This window comes from Clytia hemisphaerica, unplaced genomic scaffold, assembly GCF_902728285.1.
Source record: "Clytia hemisphaerica strain Z4C2 unplaced genomic scaffold, Clytia hemisphaerica genome assembly, whole genome shotgun sequence".
Taxonomy (NCBI): domain Eukaryota; kingdom Metazoa; phylum Cnidaria; class Hydrozoa; order Leptothecata; family Clytiidae; genus Clytia; species Clytia hemisphaerica.
The window spans coordinates 1,026,381-1,048,028 of record NW_027104240.1 but is presented as its reverse complement, the minus strand read 5'-3'; the positions used below and the strand labels follow the sequence as shown (position 1 = coordinate 1,048,028).

At 34.0% G+C, this 21,648-nt stretch overlaps 2 protein-coding genes across 2 annotated transcripts; one reads left to right on the top strand and one right to left on the bottom strand.

Moving 5' to 3' along the window:
- Nucleotides 1–14,950: 14,950 nt before the first annotated feature.
- On the top strand, nt 14,951–15,771 carry LOC136816244 (uncharacterized). The gene has a single exon (XM_067072576.1). It carries the CDS (start codon nt 14,974–14,976, stop codon nt 15,769–15,771), a length of 798 nt encoding a protein of 265 aa, XP_066928677.1. The 5' UTR covers nt 14,951–14,973.
- A 1,520-nt stretch (nt 15,772–17,291) lies between these two features.
- LOC136816312 (uncharacterized) lies at nt 17,292–18,135 on the bottom strand. Its single transcript, XM_067072639.1, has 2 exons — nt 18,022–18,135; nt 17,292–17,700 (listed from the first exon to the last, which is right to left on the bottom strand). The coding sequence occupies exons 1-2, from the start codon at nt 18,033–18,035 to the stop codon at nt 17,292–17,294; spliced, it is 423 nt and encodes a 140-aa protein (XP_066928740.1). The 5' UTR covers nt 18,036–18,135.
- Nucleotides 18,136–21,648: the final 3,513 nt, after the last annotated feature.

Sequence of the window (21,648 nt, the reverse complement as noted above, 5' to 3'; positions counted from 1 at the left end):
ACATACCATCACGCAAAATATTTGATTCTTCTAACTTGTCACGATCATTTGGAAAAGGTGAAGCTTCTGCAGTTAACGTATCGCGATAGTAAGTGAAAAGATATACACCGCAGGCGAATTTTTGTACATAAAATAGCTTAAACATTATCAAAAATAGGTCAAACAAACTCGAGGATGACACCATGATGCTTAGCTCAGGGGTAAGGAGGCGCAACCATGGTTTACGCAGAGAGGAAATTTTTGCATTTTTGTCACTCGCGTTTGGCTAAAAATGCTCTCTTTAACACCATTGAAAAAGAATGTAGTCTAAATTCGTTAGAGGCAAGGTACGATCGCTTGATAGCTTGTAAAATAAGGTAAAAGAATGAACATTTGTTGCGAGCAAAGCAATCAAAAAAATTTAAAAAGAAAGGTTTTAATCAGGGCTCGCGAATTAATTTCCTAACGTGGAGGGGTCGAAAGCATAGTGACTAAGGAGGCGCAACCATGTTTTGCGCCGACAGGAGAAAATTTCTATTTTAACCCTCTGATGTGCTTAAATACGACTCCATTTCAGACTAATTTTGCCAAGAAATCAGGTTATCGAAAGTCTACATCATGGGGAAAGATTTCTTTGAATTAAGTTTCTTTTTATTTGCAAAAACGTGGTGAAGTCATGGCCGCCTCCTGCCCCCAGTGGCTCTAGCCCTGGCTGGCCCTGGCCCTGGATCACTCATCATGCATAACCATGGTTTTATCTTAAACAAACACTTTCAAGGGGGCAAATTAGAGTTATTTAAGATTCGAGGGCCAATACATGTTTGGCCCGAGCGAAAAAATCTGGAAATTTAAGGTGTCTAGATTGCTAGAAAGCGCATCTAAATCATGAATCGTTATATAAAATAGAGAATTTGAAAGTTGCTGATTTTTTTGTGCACCTTCACCTGGCATCCCTTGAATTCGGGATAGGTGCGCACCTTGGGGTTTTCTAAAAACTGTGAAAAGGAAAAAAATTCACGCGTTCACGCAAAAAACAGGGCAGATTCACGCATTCACGCAATAGAAATATGGATTTTCACGTTCACGCAAGTTTTTTCAATTCACGCATTCACGCAATTTTTTTTCGATTTTCACGCATTCACGCAACCAAAAAAGCCCATTCACGCATTCACGCAAACCGCTGGGGGGCCCCCTGATTGAATTTTTCGAGGTTTTTAAATTTTAATAAATTGCATTCGTGATAGGTTTTTCAAGTTTTTTTACAAAAATGAGAAAGGGGGAAAATAAAGGTTTTGTTTTAGAAAAGAAACCTCAAAATAAATATGACATGGATTGACCAAAGGATTTTAAAATTCACCTCTCGTGGGAGACTAAAGATTTTGTACTCAAAATAAGTTGTAGAGCTGTTAAGCTTACTAGGATGAAAAAATATTATAACCGTAAATGTTGGGGAGTATGAAATGTTAGATTTGCAATGGCTTTATTTATGGAGAGTCGAAAATTGAAATTGTATGAATGGGACTGGTAACTGTTATCACCCTATTTCTGAAACGAATCGCATTTCTTATTCTGTAGGTTTTAAACGCGAAGGGCCTAGAATGTTTACCAAAGAAAGAAATCTTCTTCTGTGGACAAAGGATGCACGAGGCTGTCGAACTGTTCCGCAGAGTAATAGATGGAGAATCAATGGATGAATTTTTAGAAGATGACGATGATAAAGAACATGAACACGTTGAAATGAACTTATCAGATGAAGATGCTCTGACATCCGATGAAGATGAAAGCTCCGATGAGCTGTAACAATCTTTATAATTTTTTCAGACAGGAAAAACACCATACATTTACAAAATCTTTATAATCTTTATAATCTTTATTACTTAAAGGGACCCCTCGCTTAAAAATGATAAGAAGACACTCACTTCATAATCATATGAAAAGCAACTTCCCAAAGTATCAGTATGCAAAACTCTTTCTTCGCTCCATAATCACAAATTATAAATTTTGATGTTCACTCAACTTTCAGAAATTTCAACTGGCTTCTGAAGGCCTTCAAATTTTCTCGCGCTCTTGTCGCACCAAGTTGTCGACACAAATGCGCCAGAAAATCACAGTACGAGTGTTGAGGCCAGCTCTGGTTCGAACAGTCTAGAATCCGCGCTCTTCTCCTAAGAAAATCCCTTTGCTTGAAGTCGAGTTGCGGGTTTATGGAGAATTAGTATCGGCTTCAGAGCTCCCAATGAGCCCCGGTTGTGTTGGTTTCAGTCAGACGGAGACGCCATACTGTTTTCAGAGCAATCTTTCGATATCTCTAAAGGAGTTAGCAGTAAGTTTTATGTTCTTTGAATATGTTGTTGGGGGTTTTTGGATCAATATAGTTTGATTTCCTAAAGATCACAAACAAGCGAGGGGTCCCTTTAATGATCATTAATTATCATAATAACAGTATTCAAATTTTTGCCCCCGCAGGAGCGTAGCGACAAGGAGGCACTCATAGTTTCACGCATAGATATTGGACTGGAATCTCGAAATTTTGTTGCGCGTGTTTGTTTGTTTGTTTTGTCGCCCAAGCATCCCCGTAGTTAGTCTCTTCCGTAAATGTCCGGCACGGTAGTATACATATTTTCATATTACGTTATATGCTATTACCATTATTACATATTACAATTTTAGTTTTGATTTAACTTTGAAAAGCTGAAGCGAGTGTTATAAATGCAAATCATAACAGATGATATAACACGAATTACAATATTACTTGTGCAAATCAAAACAAACAAAATGGCAGACTGGTTATGATGATGAGCTGATTCATTGACTGGAAAAAGTGTTTTGTATGTCAAATTTTGTTTCTTGTCTTTGAAACTGAATAATAACTACTGTAATTTAGTTAGAATTTCATTTCAGCAATGATTTCAGTTCTTTTTCCGGAATCTTTAAAGAAATTTGCTCAAGTTTTCAGGTTTTCAAATGTACATTTGATATTTTTGTTCAAACTCTAATTTATCTTTGTCTTTTATTTTATTAATAACTACCTTATTGTTTATAGAGCTTCTCGAGTTTTAAATACCATCATATGGTCGTAACTCGAGAAAGTCCTTCTTAACTTAGTAAAACAAGATACCGGCAAAGTACAAAAAAGTTGAATGTATGCATATGTAAAGTTGAATCCAAAAGTGGTTGAATGAATGTTGAATATCAATCAATGTAAACAAACTTTTTCTGGGGGTCTTCAATATAGATTTACCGCACTTAGTTTTTTCACGGTTTTTTCAGTGTGGTAAATCTATTTCAAAAACCTGCAAAATGTTTGTTTACATTCGTTTAACTTTACATGCGCACATTCAACTTTTTCATGCAGTTGTGATAGCCTAAATAACTTACGCTCCAGTGGTTTGGTGAAATAGCTCCAATTCTGGCTTTCCAAGTTAGGATGGACCTTCCCGAAGGCATTTAACGGTGGTTAGACTAGGTACACAGACAGTCATACAGAAACACCATAAAGTGAAAGTATATATAGCTATAAACTCAAAAAGTCTAGCTTCCTGAAAGCACGTCTCTTCATTGTCTGCACTGCGATCATCCTAATGGCTTCAATCATTTCAGCTTGGAGAAAAGATTGCATCATGAAAAAGTACTATGCACTTGAAAAAAAATTTAGGCGCATTTTAACTTTTCTTGACTGTACGTCTTAATGGACCACAATGGCATTCCTTTATATTTCTTTTGACCAATAAAATAGAAGATTTTGTTTGAGAAGTGCAATCACAGCGTACGCAAGTGGAGGCCAGGCCTTAACTAGGATTGGTTTCTATTTCACCCTATGTAAGAAATTTTTTAAATATATTTTTGAGAAGCTTTTCCAATTTTCCTTAAATTTTATTAAATTATCAAGCTGCGAATTCTTAAAGTATTTTGTTAATGGAATATAATTTTTTTTTTTTCAAGCAAATGCCTCAATCAATCAACCAATCAATCAATATTAGACCTTTTTTCAAAGAGGCCACCCTGTTGAATAATTATGTAGTCCAGCAGAAAAACAATGATAAAACCATGCATAATTATTACAATATGCATGATACAGTAATTATGCATGGCTCTATCATTGTTTTTATGGCTGGACTACATAATTATTCAACAGGACGTCCTCTTTGAGAAAAGGTCTATTAAATCAATCAATTATTCCTGATTATTTTTTAATGTTTTAATCTTTAATGCATTAATGCTTTATAAGTGCTTGACATGATCTTTATGTGGGGGCATTTAGTGAAAGCTATGACTAGTTTAGATTGTTAATCGGAGGTATGGTCCGGAGGTATGGTTTACGAATTTTTATTGAAAGTTAGAATGTTTACTAGCTACAAAAATTACAAAAATTTCCTTTATAATTTACGTTTTTGAGAAAATTTCGATTTTCAACTTGTTCAGATAAAATTAATATCTAGTAATATTATTGAGAACGCCATCCTCGAGGGATCCATAATTCGTGAATTATTTTTGAGTTATATCCGTGAGTTATCATGACATCATTCAATGAGTTATTTTATTTAGATAACTGAAGCCTTTATTTCAAGGAATAACGACAGTTATTTACAGTGAGTTAATAACTCACGAGCGTATTCCAAAGAATTAGAAATTCAACATTATTACAGTGTTGTATTGTTTAGAGAAAATTTATAGAATAAAAAATTTATTTAGTCTCGCTTTATTTTTATTCATTCATCTAATTCTCTTTATCACTATTATAGCTAGAGCAAACTTTATAATTCCATTATTATAGCACCTTAGAAGACACTGCAAAGAAAAACTTAACTTGAAAAATTCTTTTGTTTCACCTCCAAAAACTTTTTTGCTACGTTAGACTTTGGTACCATTGGAATACTATTTTACAGGAGTTAAACTAAACGAAGGCTGGCATTTAGAGCGACATAATGTACTTTCCCTATAACAACTAAAAATATTTTACGAATAATTAAACACGAATTTAACAAGGGTCCTAAACCTTGTCTCAAAAATGTTTGAACTTTTAAAAATCTAACATACACCTTTGCAAGGATGATACGTAGCAGAATATTTTAATTGGGGCTAAGTTACCGGGCCAAAATTATTGAACTTGATACTTTGAATATTTGAACCTCGCTGATTCCTTGTTTGTATTCAAATCTTTCTCTGTTGGCGCCCTTGTTTAATAGCCACCTGAGACTATAATCCAGGGAACGGAATATCAATTACTCTACACTATGGCAAAATATTGGCACATCAAATACGGCAAACCTAGTTTCTAAACATTAAACTTATATTTTTCAAATTGAAAGCAGTACCGTATGCAACGCTTATCACTCCAAATCAAATAAACCCATATAAAGCTATCATAAACCTAGATGAAGTGAACTTAAACTAGGTTTCCAGACGTAAAACCAGGTTTAATGTTATAAAACCAGGTTTCATGTTATTTTCGAGTTCACGTGCGTGCTAAAAATGGTAGCTCATTATATAAAGACCGAAAAGTTGTGAGGGGTGAGACTATGGTCGACGAAAATGACACCAATTCATCAGGCCATTCTTCGGCGATTTATCCCTCGTAAGTTCACAAATTTTTTCTTGCTCAGTTTGTGGTTTGATTTACGTGGTCGTGGTACATGACGAATTGTGAGTTTGAGTAAAACATTTTTCACAGAATAACAGCACATAGTTTTATACATAGTTTATTCTTCTAACTTAAAATGATAAACAAACAGCAATTTTCCTCTGGATCATTATAGAAATACAAGCCCAGACATAGACCTGTACTATTATTCTACCATATGTATATAATCACAATCAAATGTTAAAACCAAACAATTATAAATTTATCTCTAAAAATGTCTTTTTTTTATTGCAGATTGCCTGATGATTTTGAACAAAATGTGGAGCTACTCTACAATGATGTTGCATCAATTCGTACATTTGCCAGCAACAAAAGACAAGGAGGTAAGAATATATATTTCACTAACCATCAAGACCCATTTTTTTCAGTCTAGGACTGTATTTAATTAAGAGACAACCCTAACTAAGTGTGTCCGTTTATTAAAAGACATTGATTAAAATTGTGTCCCTACTAAATTAAAGGACAGTCTCTACAGTAAATCAGTTCGGCAAATTGCATAGAATGACAGCGCTGCATAATTCCACAGCTTTAGCGCTGTCGAATTCTGCAGCGTTGTCTAATATCGCAGCTTTAACCATTGTCAAATTTGACAACGCTTCTCTTTTAACCAAGAACGGGGTCACAGGGTGTGTTTTTAGAGTCAGGGTCAATTAACATAATACATATATGATAAAGATACAATATAGCATATTATTCTTACGGGGTCTCGAAATCATGTGTATTTTGTAGGATCCAAAAGTAAGCTTTTCACCCCAGGATTTTAATTTCCTACGTCTAGGGATTTTTCACAATCATCCTTGGCAGTAAGGCCACTTTGTCCGAAAAACCATTAATTTGTTCAAAATAGAGAAGTTTTGCCTGATTTTGCTTGTTGTGATTGTACAAAACAGGTCCAATTATTTATAATTCTCAATCAGAAGTATTGATTGGAAGCGTTGTGTAGAATAGCAGCGCACTTGTTACATTTCATGTGGAAGCGTTGCAAAAACAGCAGCATTGCAGAATTTTGCAGCGGCTGTCATTCTATGCAACTTATGCCGAACTGAAATTAAGGGACAGGCACGTACAAATCTAGAGATATTCGCAGTTTAGTCCAGGTGAATCGAACAGTTCAATCATCAAAATAATCCAATTTTATTGGACCCGATTCAAATAGAATGATAGGTGTTCGATTACCCAAAACAACCTCTCTGTTTTTATTTTTAGTAAAACTCTTTATGGGTCAAATTCCAGTGTTTTCAGGTGTTCCCGAAATGATGTAATCTTGACTTATGCATATCAAGAATAACTTACCAAACTCATCGAATACCAATCAAACCCCATTAAACATCAATCGAACTCTATCAAATCAATCGAACTCTATCGAACCAATCAAACCTCTTCAAACAAAAAAACAGTGATCGAACCAAGCAAGAAATTTTCGTAAAATTCAATAGGTGTTCGATTGGGTTCGGTAATCGAACACCTATCATTCCATTCTGTTCGTAATCGATAAAGTTCGATGTTTCAATTACAAAAATCGGTTCGATAGGGTTCGATCAACATCGCCTGGTTAAGTTTTTTGTCCTTACTTAACCTTAAGAGACAGAGTGTCCTTTAATTTAGAGAATGTCCCTTAATTTGAAGATGTCCCTTAATTAGGTACAGTTCTAGACTGTTTTTAGCACTTTACTTTTTACCCGATATACGAAAATCATTATAGCTGTGTTCACAATATTCCCAAATGAACCAGACAATTTTTACCTCGTTTACTCCCTTAAGGAACTCATTTTTGCATAACTTGTTTTTGTATCTCACAGACATTTTTAAAGCTTATCAAGTACAATAAAGGATTATACCCTAAAATAAGAGAATACCCAAAATGTGATGACCTTGCGTGGGAAAAGAATCACTTTTGATTTCTACAGAAAATGTGTCGATCCATTTGATTACCAATAACTTTATAGATCTTACCGATAAGAGTAGAATTGTTTACTAATAGAATGGTTTGTATGGATAAGAAATTTATATCAGTAACTGTTTTTAGACATGTATCAAATTCAAGGGAAATTTGAATGAATTTGATTGATTTTGGCTGTATTTTATTCAATTGATATCTACATACATCACATATGATACATCACATTATTTGAAATTATATTGTTTATCAGTCTGTCAGGTTTAATTTGATTTCTATTTATTTCAGGGCCAAAGCAAAAGGGTAGCAAGACCAAGAAGAAGAAAGGGCCTAAACCATCGACAGTTAAGCTAAAGATTTATCATTTACCTCCTGGGTCAGCCAAGCCTAAATTTTCAAAACCAGATGAAACAGTACACTTACACATGAGATGTGGTTATGGTAAGCTTAAGTTTTTTCAAATTTTGAAATTATGTGGGAGCTGCTTATTAATCTAAGTACCACTAGATAATTGAAGTAATGTCATTTTATTCATTTGATAAAAGGTTTGATTTTGATAAATTCATAATTATTTCATCGAAACTTTGAGCGTGGTTTTTATTATTTGCTGACTTGTATGTATGTATCAAGAAAATTGATAAAAATTTTCAAAGTTTGAAAATTTTCGAAAATCGATCATTACAGATGGGTTGGTGTAATTTAAGATGCGCGATCTAACAGTTTATGATTCACGATGCACGATCCACATGCATAAAGTATGCTGATTATTCCTAATAATTGTCATGAAACTTATACAACAATTCTAAAACAATGGCATAATTTTTTCTCGCTTTTGTTTGCCACGGTAAATTTATGCAATAAAAAAGAAATTAGGAGTCATGGAGTGCTACTGCAATTTTTTTTCCGTCAGCAGACGCAGACCTGATTTAGTGGCCGAAGACCTGATTTTACATTTCTTCACGATTTAGCGGCTGAAGACCTGTAGAATTTAGCCATTTTTCTTCAAACAAATATGTTATTAGCGGTCGAAGACCTGTTTAGAAATCTTTTGATTTCGCAGAAATTTTCCAAACCAAATTGTTTTTCAAACTGAAAAGCTTTGTTGAAGCTACTGCATTGCAAGTATCGTTTGGTAAAATGCGCGCGCGATCTAGTAAATTGGTCCCTATATGGCTAAATTTTACAGGTATTCCACCGCTAAATCAGGTCTTCAGCCGGTAAGAAAATCTGTGAATCAAAAATTTTAAGGTCTTCGGCCATTAGCGCAGGTCTTTGGCTGCTAAATCGTGAAGAAATGTAAAATCAGATAAAATCATCAAGAATAATCGGCTGCTAAATCAGGTCAGCGTCCGCTGACGGAAAAAAAAATTGCAGTGCTACTTTGGCACATGCAAAGTTTTGTTCATTGCCAGGCCTGTAATTGAGCGAATGAAAGTTTGTAAACTCTCTAAATATTTTATCATGATTAGCATAATTGGGGCATAATTATACATGAATTAACATATTTTATGCATGGATTGCGAATTGTGCATCGTAAATCATTAGATTGTGCATCTGAAATTACACCAACTCATTACGGATGTGACATGTTTTGAGTGTTCAATTCGTATCAACTTTGACTGATTAAATACCTGTTTTTAAAAGCATAATCTCTTTCAAAAATGTTTTTGCGAAAATAAGCATTTGACAAGCATATTCAAGCTTCATTCCAAAGTAAGAATAAGCATAACCAAGTTTAAGAAAACTGTATGCGTATAAAAACATGTACTCACAATTTTTGTGATTTTCTTAGGATTCTAAAATTCAATTCATTAAAAGTTTTGTCATTTAATAAAGTTATATACTTCAGTAATTAAACTGTTCTACTAATTTAGACTGGTTTGTATATCTTTTTTTTTTCTTTGTTATTTCAATTCAGGATTTCCTAAACAATGTTACCAAGTTGGTGGTAATGGCAAAGTAAAATTCACATCACTACCTCTGGGTGTGGACCTAAGAACATCGATTAGGTCACTTTTTCCTAGACTTAATGAGACTTTCTTTTTGTATACTACAAAACAAAATAAAACTTACCAAGAGCTTAATGTAAACAGTGCTGAAGAATTGAGGCAAATGAATCACCAAGGAGTAATCATCGTTACAAATGAGAGAGTCAATGAAAATCTAATGCCTCTTTCTCAAGGTACCTACCATTTAAATCTTTAATTCAATGGTCTTGATTATTCTTGATGATTTTATCTGATTTTTTTAAACGTAAAAAAGAAGCAATGAGCATCCCAAGCTTCTTCATTTCATGGAAATAAATTAATTGATATAAGTTGTCACTTTTGAAATAGCAATAAAAGGTGAATAGTGCCATACCCACAATGTTGAAAATTTAAAAAGTACCACAGTGTTAGTTTTGAACAAATGGCTGCTTTTCATAAACAATCTATTTTGTTCTTTTTTTAGATGGTAACATGAACCCTTCAAATGGTGGTTATCTTCTGAACAACTTATCCTTTCAATCTCAACTGTCTAATGAAACCTTAGCACATCAGCCACTATCTAGAATGATTAACCCAACTCAATCAATGATGCCAACACTTATGGATCAGAGCATATCAAACATATCAGGACTAGTAGGTAAGGCTTAAAGGAAATGTTACTGTATTATATGGGTGTCTGCGATGTATACACTAAAATCTGGCTCCACCAATGAATGAGTAAATTTATTTGATTGGCTTATTGGTATATTGAAAGTTGTTCCAATAGATATCATAAGTAGATCTTACATTGTATCTATAGACAAAAACTTCAGTGAAAGCATAAAACCAGAAAAAGCTAGAACGATGTTGAATTAAAAGAAAGGGAATGTTTAAAGAAAGTGACTTTTATGTAACACTCCTATCAACCTATTCTTTAAAATTATAGTGTAAAAACACCAATCTGTTCTTTATAAAAATAACAAGTTTTTAAAGATGTTATGTTAGCGCTTTAACCCATTCTATCAGTTTTTTTCTTTTAAAGTTGTAATAAAAGATGAAGAGTACCATACCCACAATCTTGAAAATTTAAAAATATTCACAGTGTTAGTTTTGAAAGAATGTCTTCTTTACATAAACAATCTATTTTGTTCATTTTTTAGATGTTAACATGAACTCTTCAAATGGTGGTTATCTTCTGAACAACTTATCATTTCAATCTCAACTGTCTAATGAAACCTTAGCAAATCAGCCACTATCTGTAATGGTTAACCCAACTCAATCACTGATGCCAACACTTATGGATCAGAGCGTATCAAACATATCAGGACTAGTAGGTGAGGAAATGTATTATATGGGGGGTCTGTGGTATACACTGAAATCTTGCTCCAATCAGTAAATTTATTTCATTGGCCCTATTAATATATTGAAAGTAGTTCCAATAGATATGTCCAATTAAAAAGTAGATCTCACATTGTATTGTCAATTAAAAATATAAAACCAGAAAAGGCTAGAATGATGTTGAATAAAAGAAAGGGAATTTTTCCCTTGAAAAGAAAGTGACTTTTTATGCATTTACAACTCCTATCAACTTCTACATTTAATAGTTTTGATTTCTGCCTGGGCTTGCTTGCATCTTTAGGTTTCTCTCCATTTGTTCTAATTGTTTTTGAATGTAAAATTCAATTGTTATCTATTATGGATAAAAAAACATGCAAGTTTGAATATTGTTCAACATTTTTCTCATGACTTCAGACTGAATCAAAACTTTAATTTCCTGTGTGGAAAATCCTGATAACACATAAAACATAATTTTTGTTAAAAAAGTGATCAAGACACGTCAAATTTAAAAAAATTTCAAAAAATATTGTTCTGTACAGTCACTGACATCATCTGGCGGATTTTTCGGTGAGAATTCGATTACCTAACCAAATCAATTTTCATTTCAAAAAAGTGTACCTTATTTTGTCATGGTGTGGTCGAAACTCAACTTTTAATAAATTCATTTTTTGTTTGAATCAGAGTTTGTTAAGCAGCTACCAACGGATGAATGCTGCAATTTCTTACGCTTTGTTATTGGATGTGAGCGACTGGCAAAGATTTAGGTTGAGTTTAATGGTGCAATCTATCGAGAGCTTATGGTACATCTTCCTCACACATGTGGGCCTACATTAGATTGTTTGAATCAGACATAAAATATTATTTGGAAATTCTTTTCTGTATTTTTAGATGTTGATTTGAATCCATTAGCTGGTCCAGTTGTCAACAACCTTACTAACCTTATACACCTACCAACCGATATCAGTTCGGCCCTCAGTGAATCATATTCTGTACCATCAACAGCAGATCCAGTTGCTAACCACCAGCCTGCAACATTAAACAGATCGACCAGCAGTCTCTCACCTTCCGTACCATCGACAGCAAATCCAGTTGCCAGCCACCAGCCAACACTGTCAAACTGCTCAACAATCAGTCTCTCACCGTCTGTACCATCAACAGCAAATCCAGTTGCTAACCACCAGCCTGCAACATTAAACAGATCGACCAGCAGTCTCTCACCTTCCGTACCATCAACAGCAAATCCAGTTGCCAGCCACCAGCCAACACTGTCAAACTGCTCAACAATCAGTCTCTCACCGTCTATACCATCAACAGCAAATCCAGTTGCTAACCACCAGACTGCAACATTAAACAGATCGACCGGCAGTCCATCACCTTCTGTACCATCGACAGCAAATCCAGTTACCAGCCACCAGCCAGCAACGTTAAACAGATCAACCAGCAGTCTATCATATTGTACAGGTGCTCCATTACTGTCAGCGACAACTCTTCCTGGTGGATCCTCGATTTCTAGATCTCAGCCAATTAGAGCATCCGACATAGTTTTCACCATAAATTTAAATATAACGTATGGTGTCAACAAAGCCCAATTAAAAGTAAGACGCTCTCAATCACCAGAGGTTCTCTACTTAAAAGTTGAACAATTATTTCCCAATCTAATTGGGAAAAACTACCATTTAGTGAACAGTCTTGATAACAAGTATTACATTAGACGAAACACCCCATTGCATTTGAAAACGTTTGTTAAAGATAATGATACCGTCGAAGTTGTTTCAGAAGATGCCTAAATATTTAACAACCAACTAGACATACCATCCGATTTAACTTTCTTAGAGAAAATGAGAAGTGACACCTTGGAAAAGTTCACCCAAAGACAAGAACTCTTGATCAGGAGAACCAATTTAGTTGATGATACCATGACACAATTCAACTTCTCAAATAGTAATATATATTTCAGATTTGAAGGCGAGAGAGGAGAGGATCTAGATGGTTTATCGAGAAGTCTTTTTTCTGACTTTTGGAATGCCTTTTGTGAAAAATATGGTATTGGTTATGATAACTATTTGCTAACCAACCCGTCACACTCCCTATCACCAATATTGATGAAGAATTTAGGTCAAATATTAGCTTCTGGTTATATGATTGCTAATTACATACCACCATTTATCAACAACGCAGTACTATTTCAGATTTTAACGGGTAACGAGCCATCCAACGATTTCACAAAGAGAGAATTCTTGAAGTGTTTAAACAGAGAAGATTTCAAAGTCTTGCAGAGAGCATCTGAAGAATCCGAGTACGATGTCAGTTTGAAAAATTCGCTGCAAGAGTTATTTGTGAAGTTCAACATGAATGGGATACCAAGTCCACACTCAATTAAAGAACTCACCAACCGATTAATTTTTCATGTAACGTTTGCTTTACCAGCGTGCCTTTTAAATTACATGAAAGAAGGTATTAAAGAAGCCAACTCAATGCCGCTAAATGGTATTACCGAGGATCTATTTATTACTCTTATGCAGAAAATGAAACCTACTGGTGTTGAGGTTGCTGATCTTCTCGAACCAAAATACACTTTGTTAAAACGTCACGAGGAGAAAGTCTTTGAATTCGTCAAAGAGTTTGTTAAGCAGCTACCAACGGATGAATGCTGCAATTTCTTACGCTTTGTTACTGGATGTGAGCGACTGGCAAAGATTTAGGTTGAGTTTAATGGTGCAATCTATCGAGAGCTTATGGTACCATTTCCTCACACATGTGGGCCTACATTAGAAGTTTCGCGATATATTGAAAATCAAGAGGACTTAGATGGTTTATTTCGTGGTGTTTTGAAAGAAAAAGACATCTGGGTACGTTACGAAAATCCCTAAGATATTGGCTCAAAAATATTCTTTTTCCTGTAAGAACGCTGAACAATTTTGTTGGTAATTTTGTTATGTTTGACTTTGCAACTTTGGAAAGGACAATTTTTATTCATTTTTGTTTTTTAAGTTCAATTTTTTTTTGTTTTTTTTTAAGGAAAAAAGATATTTACGAAAAAAGACATTTTTAAGCATTGTAGGTTTATTTGTATATTTTTACGAAAAAAAGACATTTTTACGAAAAAAGACATTTTTAAGCACATAGGTTTATTTGATATTTATGTAGATTAACTAAAGTCTGTTTCAAAACTATTGGCAGTCCACACATTTTGGTTCATTGCTCTTGAAGGAAAAACGATATAATCAAAAGTAATACCTCGTTAAAAAGATAATTTTGAGTAGAATAACTTAAAGCTTTCAAATTTTTCAAAGAATTCGAAAATGAAGAGGAAAAAAATGAAGATTTTTTCTACTGGGCCAAAATATTTGAATCTATATTTTTCTAAAGCTTTGAACTTCGCTGACTTCAGATTTTTCACGTCTTTCTTCTATCAAAAGTTACAGCCCTCCAAAGTGGGTCCAATTTGCCTTTTTTGTCCTTTTTATGCCATTTTTAGCCTATTTTGGAGGGCTGTAACTTTTGATGAAAGAAAAATATGAAAAATCTGAATACATATTTGAAATTAGCAAAGTTCAAAGCTTCAGAAAAACATAAATTAAAATATAGAATATAAAATATAGAATATAGACAGTAGAAAAAATCTTCATTTTTTTCTCTTCATTTACAAATCCTTTGAAAAATGTTAAAGCTTTAAATTCTTCTACTCAGAATTTTCTTTTCAACAAGGTATTACTTTCTTTCAAGAGCAATAGCGAGCTTAAGCAAAGAGGACGGAGCGTTCTAGGACGGGTAAATTTGATGTTGACGTCGACGTCGACGCATTTAGAGCAAAATTCATTAAGCAAATTAATCTGTAACGCGCGCCAAAAATCATAACAAATATGGCGTCTTTTCGCGAAACAAGAGAGTTGTTGCTCTTAGCTTACAGTCAGAATCTTATTTCTGACGAAGAATTCCTGATTCTATTTGACCTTTATACAAGCAAAAATCCTGACTTTCCATTTTGGATTTACAACCCTTTCGATTTGTTGGTTGTGTCTGAAGCAGAATGCTGGGCTGAATTCAGAACGTACAGAAATGATGTTATCTTATTGAGAAATGTATTGAACATTCCAGACACTGTTAGATGTAAAAACAGAACAATTTGTCCAGGATTAGAAGCATTTTGCATGTTCCTGAGAAGATTTGCCTACCCATGCAGATATGGTGATATGATCCCACGTTTTGGTAGACCTGTACCTGAAATTTGCATGATAACAAATTACATTGTTGAGCATGTTTACAGCCAGTTTGGTAACAAACTAACCGACCTTAACCCAATAAATCAACCCTGGCTAAGTCCAGTCAAGCTTCAAGAGTATGCAGATGCTATCCATGCAAAAGGAGCAGCCCTTGAAAATTGCTGGGGCTTTGTGGATGGAACAGTTCGTCCTATCTGTAGACCAGGAGAGCATCAAAGAATCGTTTACAATGGACATAAAAGAGTTCATGCTCTCAAATTTCAAAGTGTAGTGGCTCCTAATGGACTGATAGCTAACCTTTATGGTCCCATGGAAGGAAGAAGACATGACTGTGCCCTATTAAACGCCTCTGGACTTTTACAAGATCTACAGAATTTTTCAAATGATGCTGCAGGCAACCCTCTTTGTATCTATGGTGATCCTGCTTATCCTATTAGGGCCCACTTAATTTCACCTTTCCAAGGAGCTCAATTAAATAATAACCAGAAAGCTTTCAACACATCAATGAGCACTTGCAGGATTTCAGTTGAATGGGTGTTTAATGACATTGTCAATTATTTCAAATTTATGGATTTCAAGAAAAACCTCAAGGTTGGCCTGAGTCCAATTGGAAAAATGTACATTGTTTGTGCTTTGCTACACAATGCAAGAAGTTGCTTTTATCCAAACAATACCTCAAAATATTTTGATGTTTTACCACCCACAGTCGAAAGCTATTTTGCTTAAATTATCAGAGACAAAATCAAATAAAATTTTGAGTAACTGGAAGATTGATCTTTTAATCATGACTTTGGTAAAGTAACAAAAGTTTATATTTTTAGTGTAAATATGAAAGTTTCAACGTGTAATGGTAAACTGTACTTTGATGTCTGTAAAAAATATACAAATAAGTCTTGATATCTGATCTGACTTCAGGTAAAACATAAATTAATTTCAAAGTGTAACAAAATAGCCTTTCAAAGGTTTGTAAAAAAATCTAAAAAAAATAGATTTCGGAGCTGGTAGATATACAAAATTTTCTTTTTTCATAAACAAAAATAAAACAACTCACAGTTTCATGTAAAATGTCCAAGTATAGTCTTTCATATTTCAATTTCCAACAAAAATGTCAAAGATTGTAAACAAAATCAAAATAATCAGAAGTCTTTCATATTTCGTGAGTTTTTCCCAACAAAAATGTCAACAATTGTAAACAAAATCAACATTTTCGAGTCCAGTTAAGTCAAGTTCATTGGCCATTCTCACCTTTATCTGAATTTGTAAGTCTTTCGATGATGTTGAGTGTCATCTGTTGATTCTGTTGCATCTGATTTGACATCAGTGCATACATGTTAATAAAATTATTTGATCGTTTTGAATTTTAGTAGCTTCTAATTGAAGTCTTTGGGTTTGTACCTCGAGTTCTTTTTCTCGCATTTTTACATCAGCTTCAGATTTCTCTCTTAAGAAACAGACAGCATCACTCCCTGATGATCTTCTCTTTTTGACCTCCTCGTCTGATGACTCACTTTTTCGTTTGAGGGTCTGGCTCTGAGATTCCATAGCCTTCTGACGAATGTCTTCTCCAAGTAACTTGTCTTTCTCGACATCTTTTGCAGCTTTTCCGCTTTCAGCGAGAATCATGGTGATCTCGCTCTTTACAAGATTAGCTTAATTGATGGAAGTTTAATTACACTTATAATTGTTGATTCCTCAATTGTAAAGTTTCTTTTTGATATTCTAATAAATGGATTAAATATTGTGACTTAGTTTCACCATTTTCGTTTTACAAATAAATTTACCTACAAAATGAACCTAAAATCGAACGTATTGATGAAAAACTTGCCCCTAAAATGAGGATTTTCTTTGATGTATACAGTCGGGGGGTTGATGTATACTGTCGGGGGGTTATTTTTTAAACTCCAATATCACAACCAATTTTCATTCTTTTCAAAAGTAGATTTCACTGTTAGAAAGATTAACCTTTTTTCTTTCTAAATCTTACTTTTCTTGTTACACTTTTAACTGGATATGGTTCAAATTTCGGGTTTTCTTCTTATAAGGTCGATTTCAAAAAAATTGACACAAGTTTTTTAAAAATTAATGTTCCGTGATTTGTTAACTTTGATATTGTTTCTTTTTGTTGATTTGTTAATTAGGTTACTTTGGAAACGCAATTAAGAAATAAGTGTCTCTTAATATAGTGAAAGTGTTCTACAATTATATACATGTAATTAGAAAGGAATTTTGACTTAATTGAACACTATCTAAAAATCACAGAACGCTTTCACAGCTATTAGAGAAGGGAAAGAATATGTGAAAAAAGCATTTTGAACTTCCGAGACGAGATCGCAGTGAATTCGAGTAAATTCATCAATTTGAAGACAAATCTCTTCGCATAGGACTTCTTTTTCTGTAGGGTCAGGGCTGATACCTGTGGCAGCAAGTTCAGCACGTTGAGTTTGACGGAAAGCGTGAATGAGTGCATTGGTCTTCTCACGAACTGCTCTGGTTGATGCTTTGTTATTAAATTGGTCTGATTTGTTTAAGTTGTCTGCAATTTGCTGCCACTTTTCCCCTCGTTTAGGGGTCTTTTCTTTGAATTGATGGGGTTGCGATACAAGAACTTCTCTCAATAACATGATTTCCTTCTCGTTAGTCCAAATCAGTGGTGAACTGTAAGAGAAAAAGAGAAAAATTTATTTTTCATTTGGAAAATCAAGAAACTGTGTGTAAACAAATTCAAAACCTACTGAATCTTATAAAACCCTCCCCAGATCAAAGGCAGACTGATCAAAAGTCGATTATAGATGTATTTATAGTCTTTATTTGCACCAAATTGTAAAGATTTTTTGAGTTTTAAGAAGAAAAGTTCAAAACAAACATGTGTATCCCTCAATCTGTGTAAAAAATAGCCCACTTTCGAAATAAAAGCAAAATAAACACAAAGCAATGTGTAAAAGAGAGGATTATGTAGTAAAGCTTCATAAAACTTACCTTTTAACTGACATTTTGCAGGATTTTTAGAGATTTTCAGCAGATTTTTTAACAAATTTTCAACAAGAATTTGGTGTCTTCTCTAGTACGTGATTTTGCTGTTTTGAAGTTCTCGAATCATCTTTGACGGCAAAATATCCAGGAAATCCCCGCATGAGAGAGCGAGCGGAAGCGTTGTTACCATAACAACGCCGTTCCAGAGCACTCCCGTACTCTTTGCTTAAGCTCGCTAATGAACCAAAATGTGCGGACTGCCAATACATTGGAAACAGACTTTACATGTATATGATGTTTATTGTACTCAAGTTTTTTTTACTTTTAAGGTACTCACAAATTGTTCGATTTTTAACCTGATTTTTATAGACACTATTCTTAGAAATAGCCTGTGTTCTAGATAAATTGAATGGTAACCATGAAAAGCCCTTTTAGGACAATAGCATGTCCTCTATTTCTAGGCACTTTAGCCAAAATCCGGTCCACACGGGTTTGCTAAATATTGATTTTGAGCTAAAATAAGTACAATGATGCTATTTTTCAAAATAAAACCTTTCAGCGTTATTATATTTATTTCAGAGTAAGCCACGTTATTTTCACCAACATATATGGTATATATATTATTTAGTTAGAAGTAGATTTAACACAGCCATTTTTGCTCCGGCCTAGGAGCCTTAAATTCTCTCTCGTCCGACGACGACGCTCAAGACTTTTTTTGTTTGTTTATCTAATCCGATGATCTATTCCGATTTAATAAAAACGGATTACCTGATTCAAATAATACTTTGATTTGATTTGCCGAAAGTATTTAAGAAAAAGATGGCTGCCGAAAGTGGTAGTTGACTGTGTAGCAAATACTGGCAAATCTCAGTGAAAAATTGATCATTTTCATCATTATTCATGATGTTTTGGACATGATTTATGAGAAATTTGATGCATACTGGCTCTCTAACAATGTGGAAAGACTTTGGATAAATTTTGGCCATGAATCATCAGCTGATCGAGTGCTTAAAAAATCTTGCATATTGCTAACCATAAAATTCTGTTGGTAACTTGACATTGAAACTTTCAAACACACATCCATTGGAATTCAAAAGAGAATACTAAAATTACTACATTATAGTGAAAATTTGAAAACGATCTGAGTAGTTTTTGTGGTGTTATGTTTATGGCTGAAAATGATCCTGTTTTGTATTCATCATTATTATTGTTGACTGGCGACCGTTCCTTTTGATTCTTCAAACCCGACACATATTTTTTACAAACATATCACTATGAGAATTCAATAAAGGATACTAAAACACAATTCCTGTGTAAATTTGAACAAGAATGGAGAAATTTTCACAGTTTTATGGCTGAAAATGATCGTTTTTGGGCTTTTTGTCGTAATTTCATCGCGGCTGACGACCGTTCCTTTTGATTTTTCAAACCCGACACAGATTTTTTACAAACATATTGCTATGAGAATTCAGTAAAGGATACTAAAATACAATTCCTTTGAAAATTAGAACAAGATTGGAGAAATTTTCGCAGTGTTGTGGCAGAAAATGATCGTTTTTGGACTTTGTTGTAATTTCATCGCGGCTTGCGACCGTTCCTTTTGATTTTTCAAACCAGACACAGATTTTTTACAAACATATCGCTATGAGAATTCAGTAAAGGATACAAAAACACAATTCCTTTTTGAATTTGAACAAGATTGGAGAAATTTTCGCAGTGTTATGGCTGAAATGATCGTGTTTGGACTTTCTCGTAATTTCATCGCGGCTTGCGACCGTTCCTTTTGATTTTTCAAACCCGACACAGATTTTTTACAAACATATCACTATGAGAATTCAGTAAAGTATACTAAAACACAATTCCTGTGTAAATTTGAACAAGATCAGAGAAATTTTCACAGTGTTATAACTGAAAATTATTTTTTGGACTTATTTTTTGTCATACTTTAATCGTAGAAATTTTAGCGTGACTTATTTTAGCGTATATTTAAATAGTTAAATTTTAGCGATCTGGCGGTTTGGTGTGTTTTAGCGAGATTTATTTTAGCGAAAATAGGGAGAACTCGCTAAAACGCTAAAATTAGTCTCGCTAAAATTTCTACGAATAAAGTAATTTCATTGGCTGGGGCGACCATTCCTTTTGAAGATTTTTCAAACAGGAAACAGGTTTTTTCCAAATATACCACTATTTATAACATACACACTATTGTACCATTGGTTTATCCTACTCTTCCAAGTATTATCCCAACAGAAAAAATAATGCTTAGCTCAAAGCCTATTTTTCTCCCCAAAATTTTATCCGGACCAATCAAATCAACGGCGCATCATGGCTTCGCTATTGGCAAGTTTAGAAAAAAATTAATTTACAGTATAAGAACTTGGAAATATTCACTTCTAAATGTTCATCTCCTTTAGCTCCAATTTTGAACTTTTTAGTCGAGGATGAGTGGGCGGGGTGGGGTTGGTTCTTTAGGCAAGAAAGTGCATGTGTAATCACTTAGAAGAGCTAAACTTCCAGCTTGTTTATTTATTTGTTAAGATTACTTCTCATACTCGCTCTGCAATAGAATTATTACTTTGCTTTCTGATCTGTTCTGATTAGTAGTTTGTGGGCAACTTTCTAACACAACTAACTCAACAAGCTCATCTTTCACATCTTTTAATCTCTTAAGCCGGAGCTTCCAGCGCAGCTGGTTTATTTTAATTTAGTTTCTCTATTTTGATATTTTGTTATAGCCACATTTCTGAAACTTTTAAAGACTTTTTATTGCGTGTATTTTATTGTAAGTGTTGATTTATAATTTCAAGGTCTATTATACTAAAGGATAAATTTTTCAACGAGCACAACCACAATCTAATTTGATTTCTTTCATAAGCTAAAGCCACTTTTGTGTCCACTGCCAATAAGACAGACTTAACACGTTTTTATTATTTAGCTGTCCTTACTTTGTTAAAATTATTCTAAACCTCAGTTGAGCTAAAATCTTAGAGGTCCGGGGGTCTTTGTCTGGGGCTAGAGGATAGAGAAAGAAAGAAGACAAAGTACTTTTTGAAATGTACTTTATCCATCTTCACTTTTATCATGAAGGTAAAAAATAGATGGAGCCATCACTCCTACTATTCTATTGTATCATATCATTGATAGCAAACTGTTGCTTTGGGAAAAAGCCATTAATTTTGCTTTTACTCATGGGACTATTAAAGTCGAAGAGATTTTGAATAAAAACAAGCAATATTTTTAATTTGTTCATTGTATGATGACAGCTTTGATGATGAAAAATTAGAAAACTTTGCAAGGATAAGCACAAAACATCGAATTTAAAATGTTTGCTGCTCGGGAGATCCTGGGTAAATTTTGTTAATTTTTAGATTTCTACTAAACTCCCCTTCTCACAGACCCGGTAGGATTATTTTAGCCAGTCGGGATAAAAATAACGGACTGAAAGTCGATGGGGATCGATGTTTCTATTATTTTTTATGGCTGGGGATTTAAATTCTTCTGTTTTCAAGTCAGAAAATTCAGTGGGGATGGAAAAAATAGCATAATATTATGCAGTGAGGTTTGGTTAATTTGATTATTTTCAGTGGGGACAAAAGTTCGGGGTTAATTTCCCACCGGGGAGGATATTTTGGA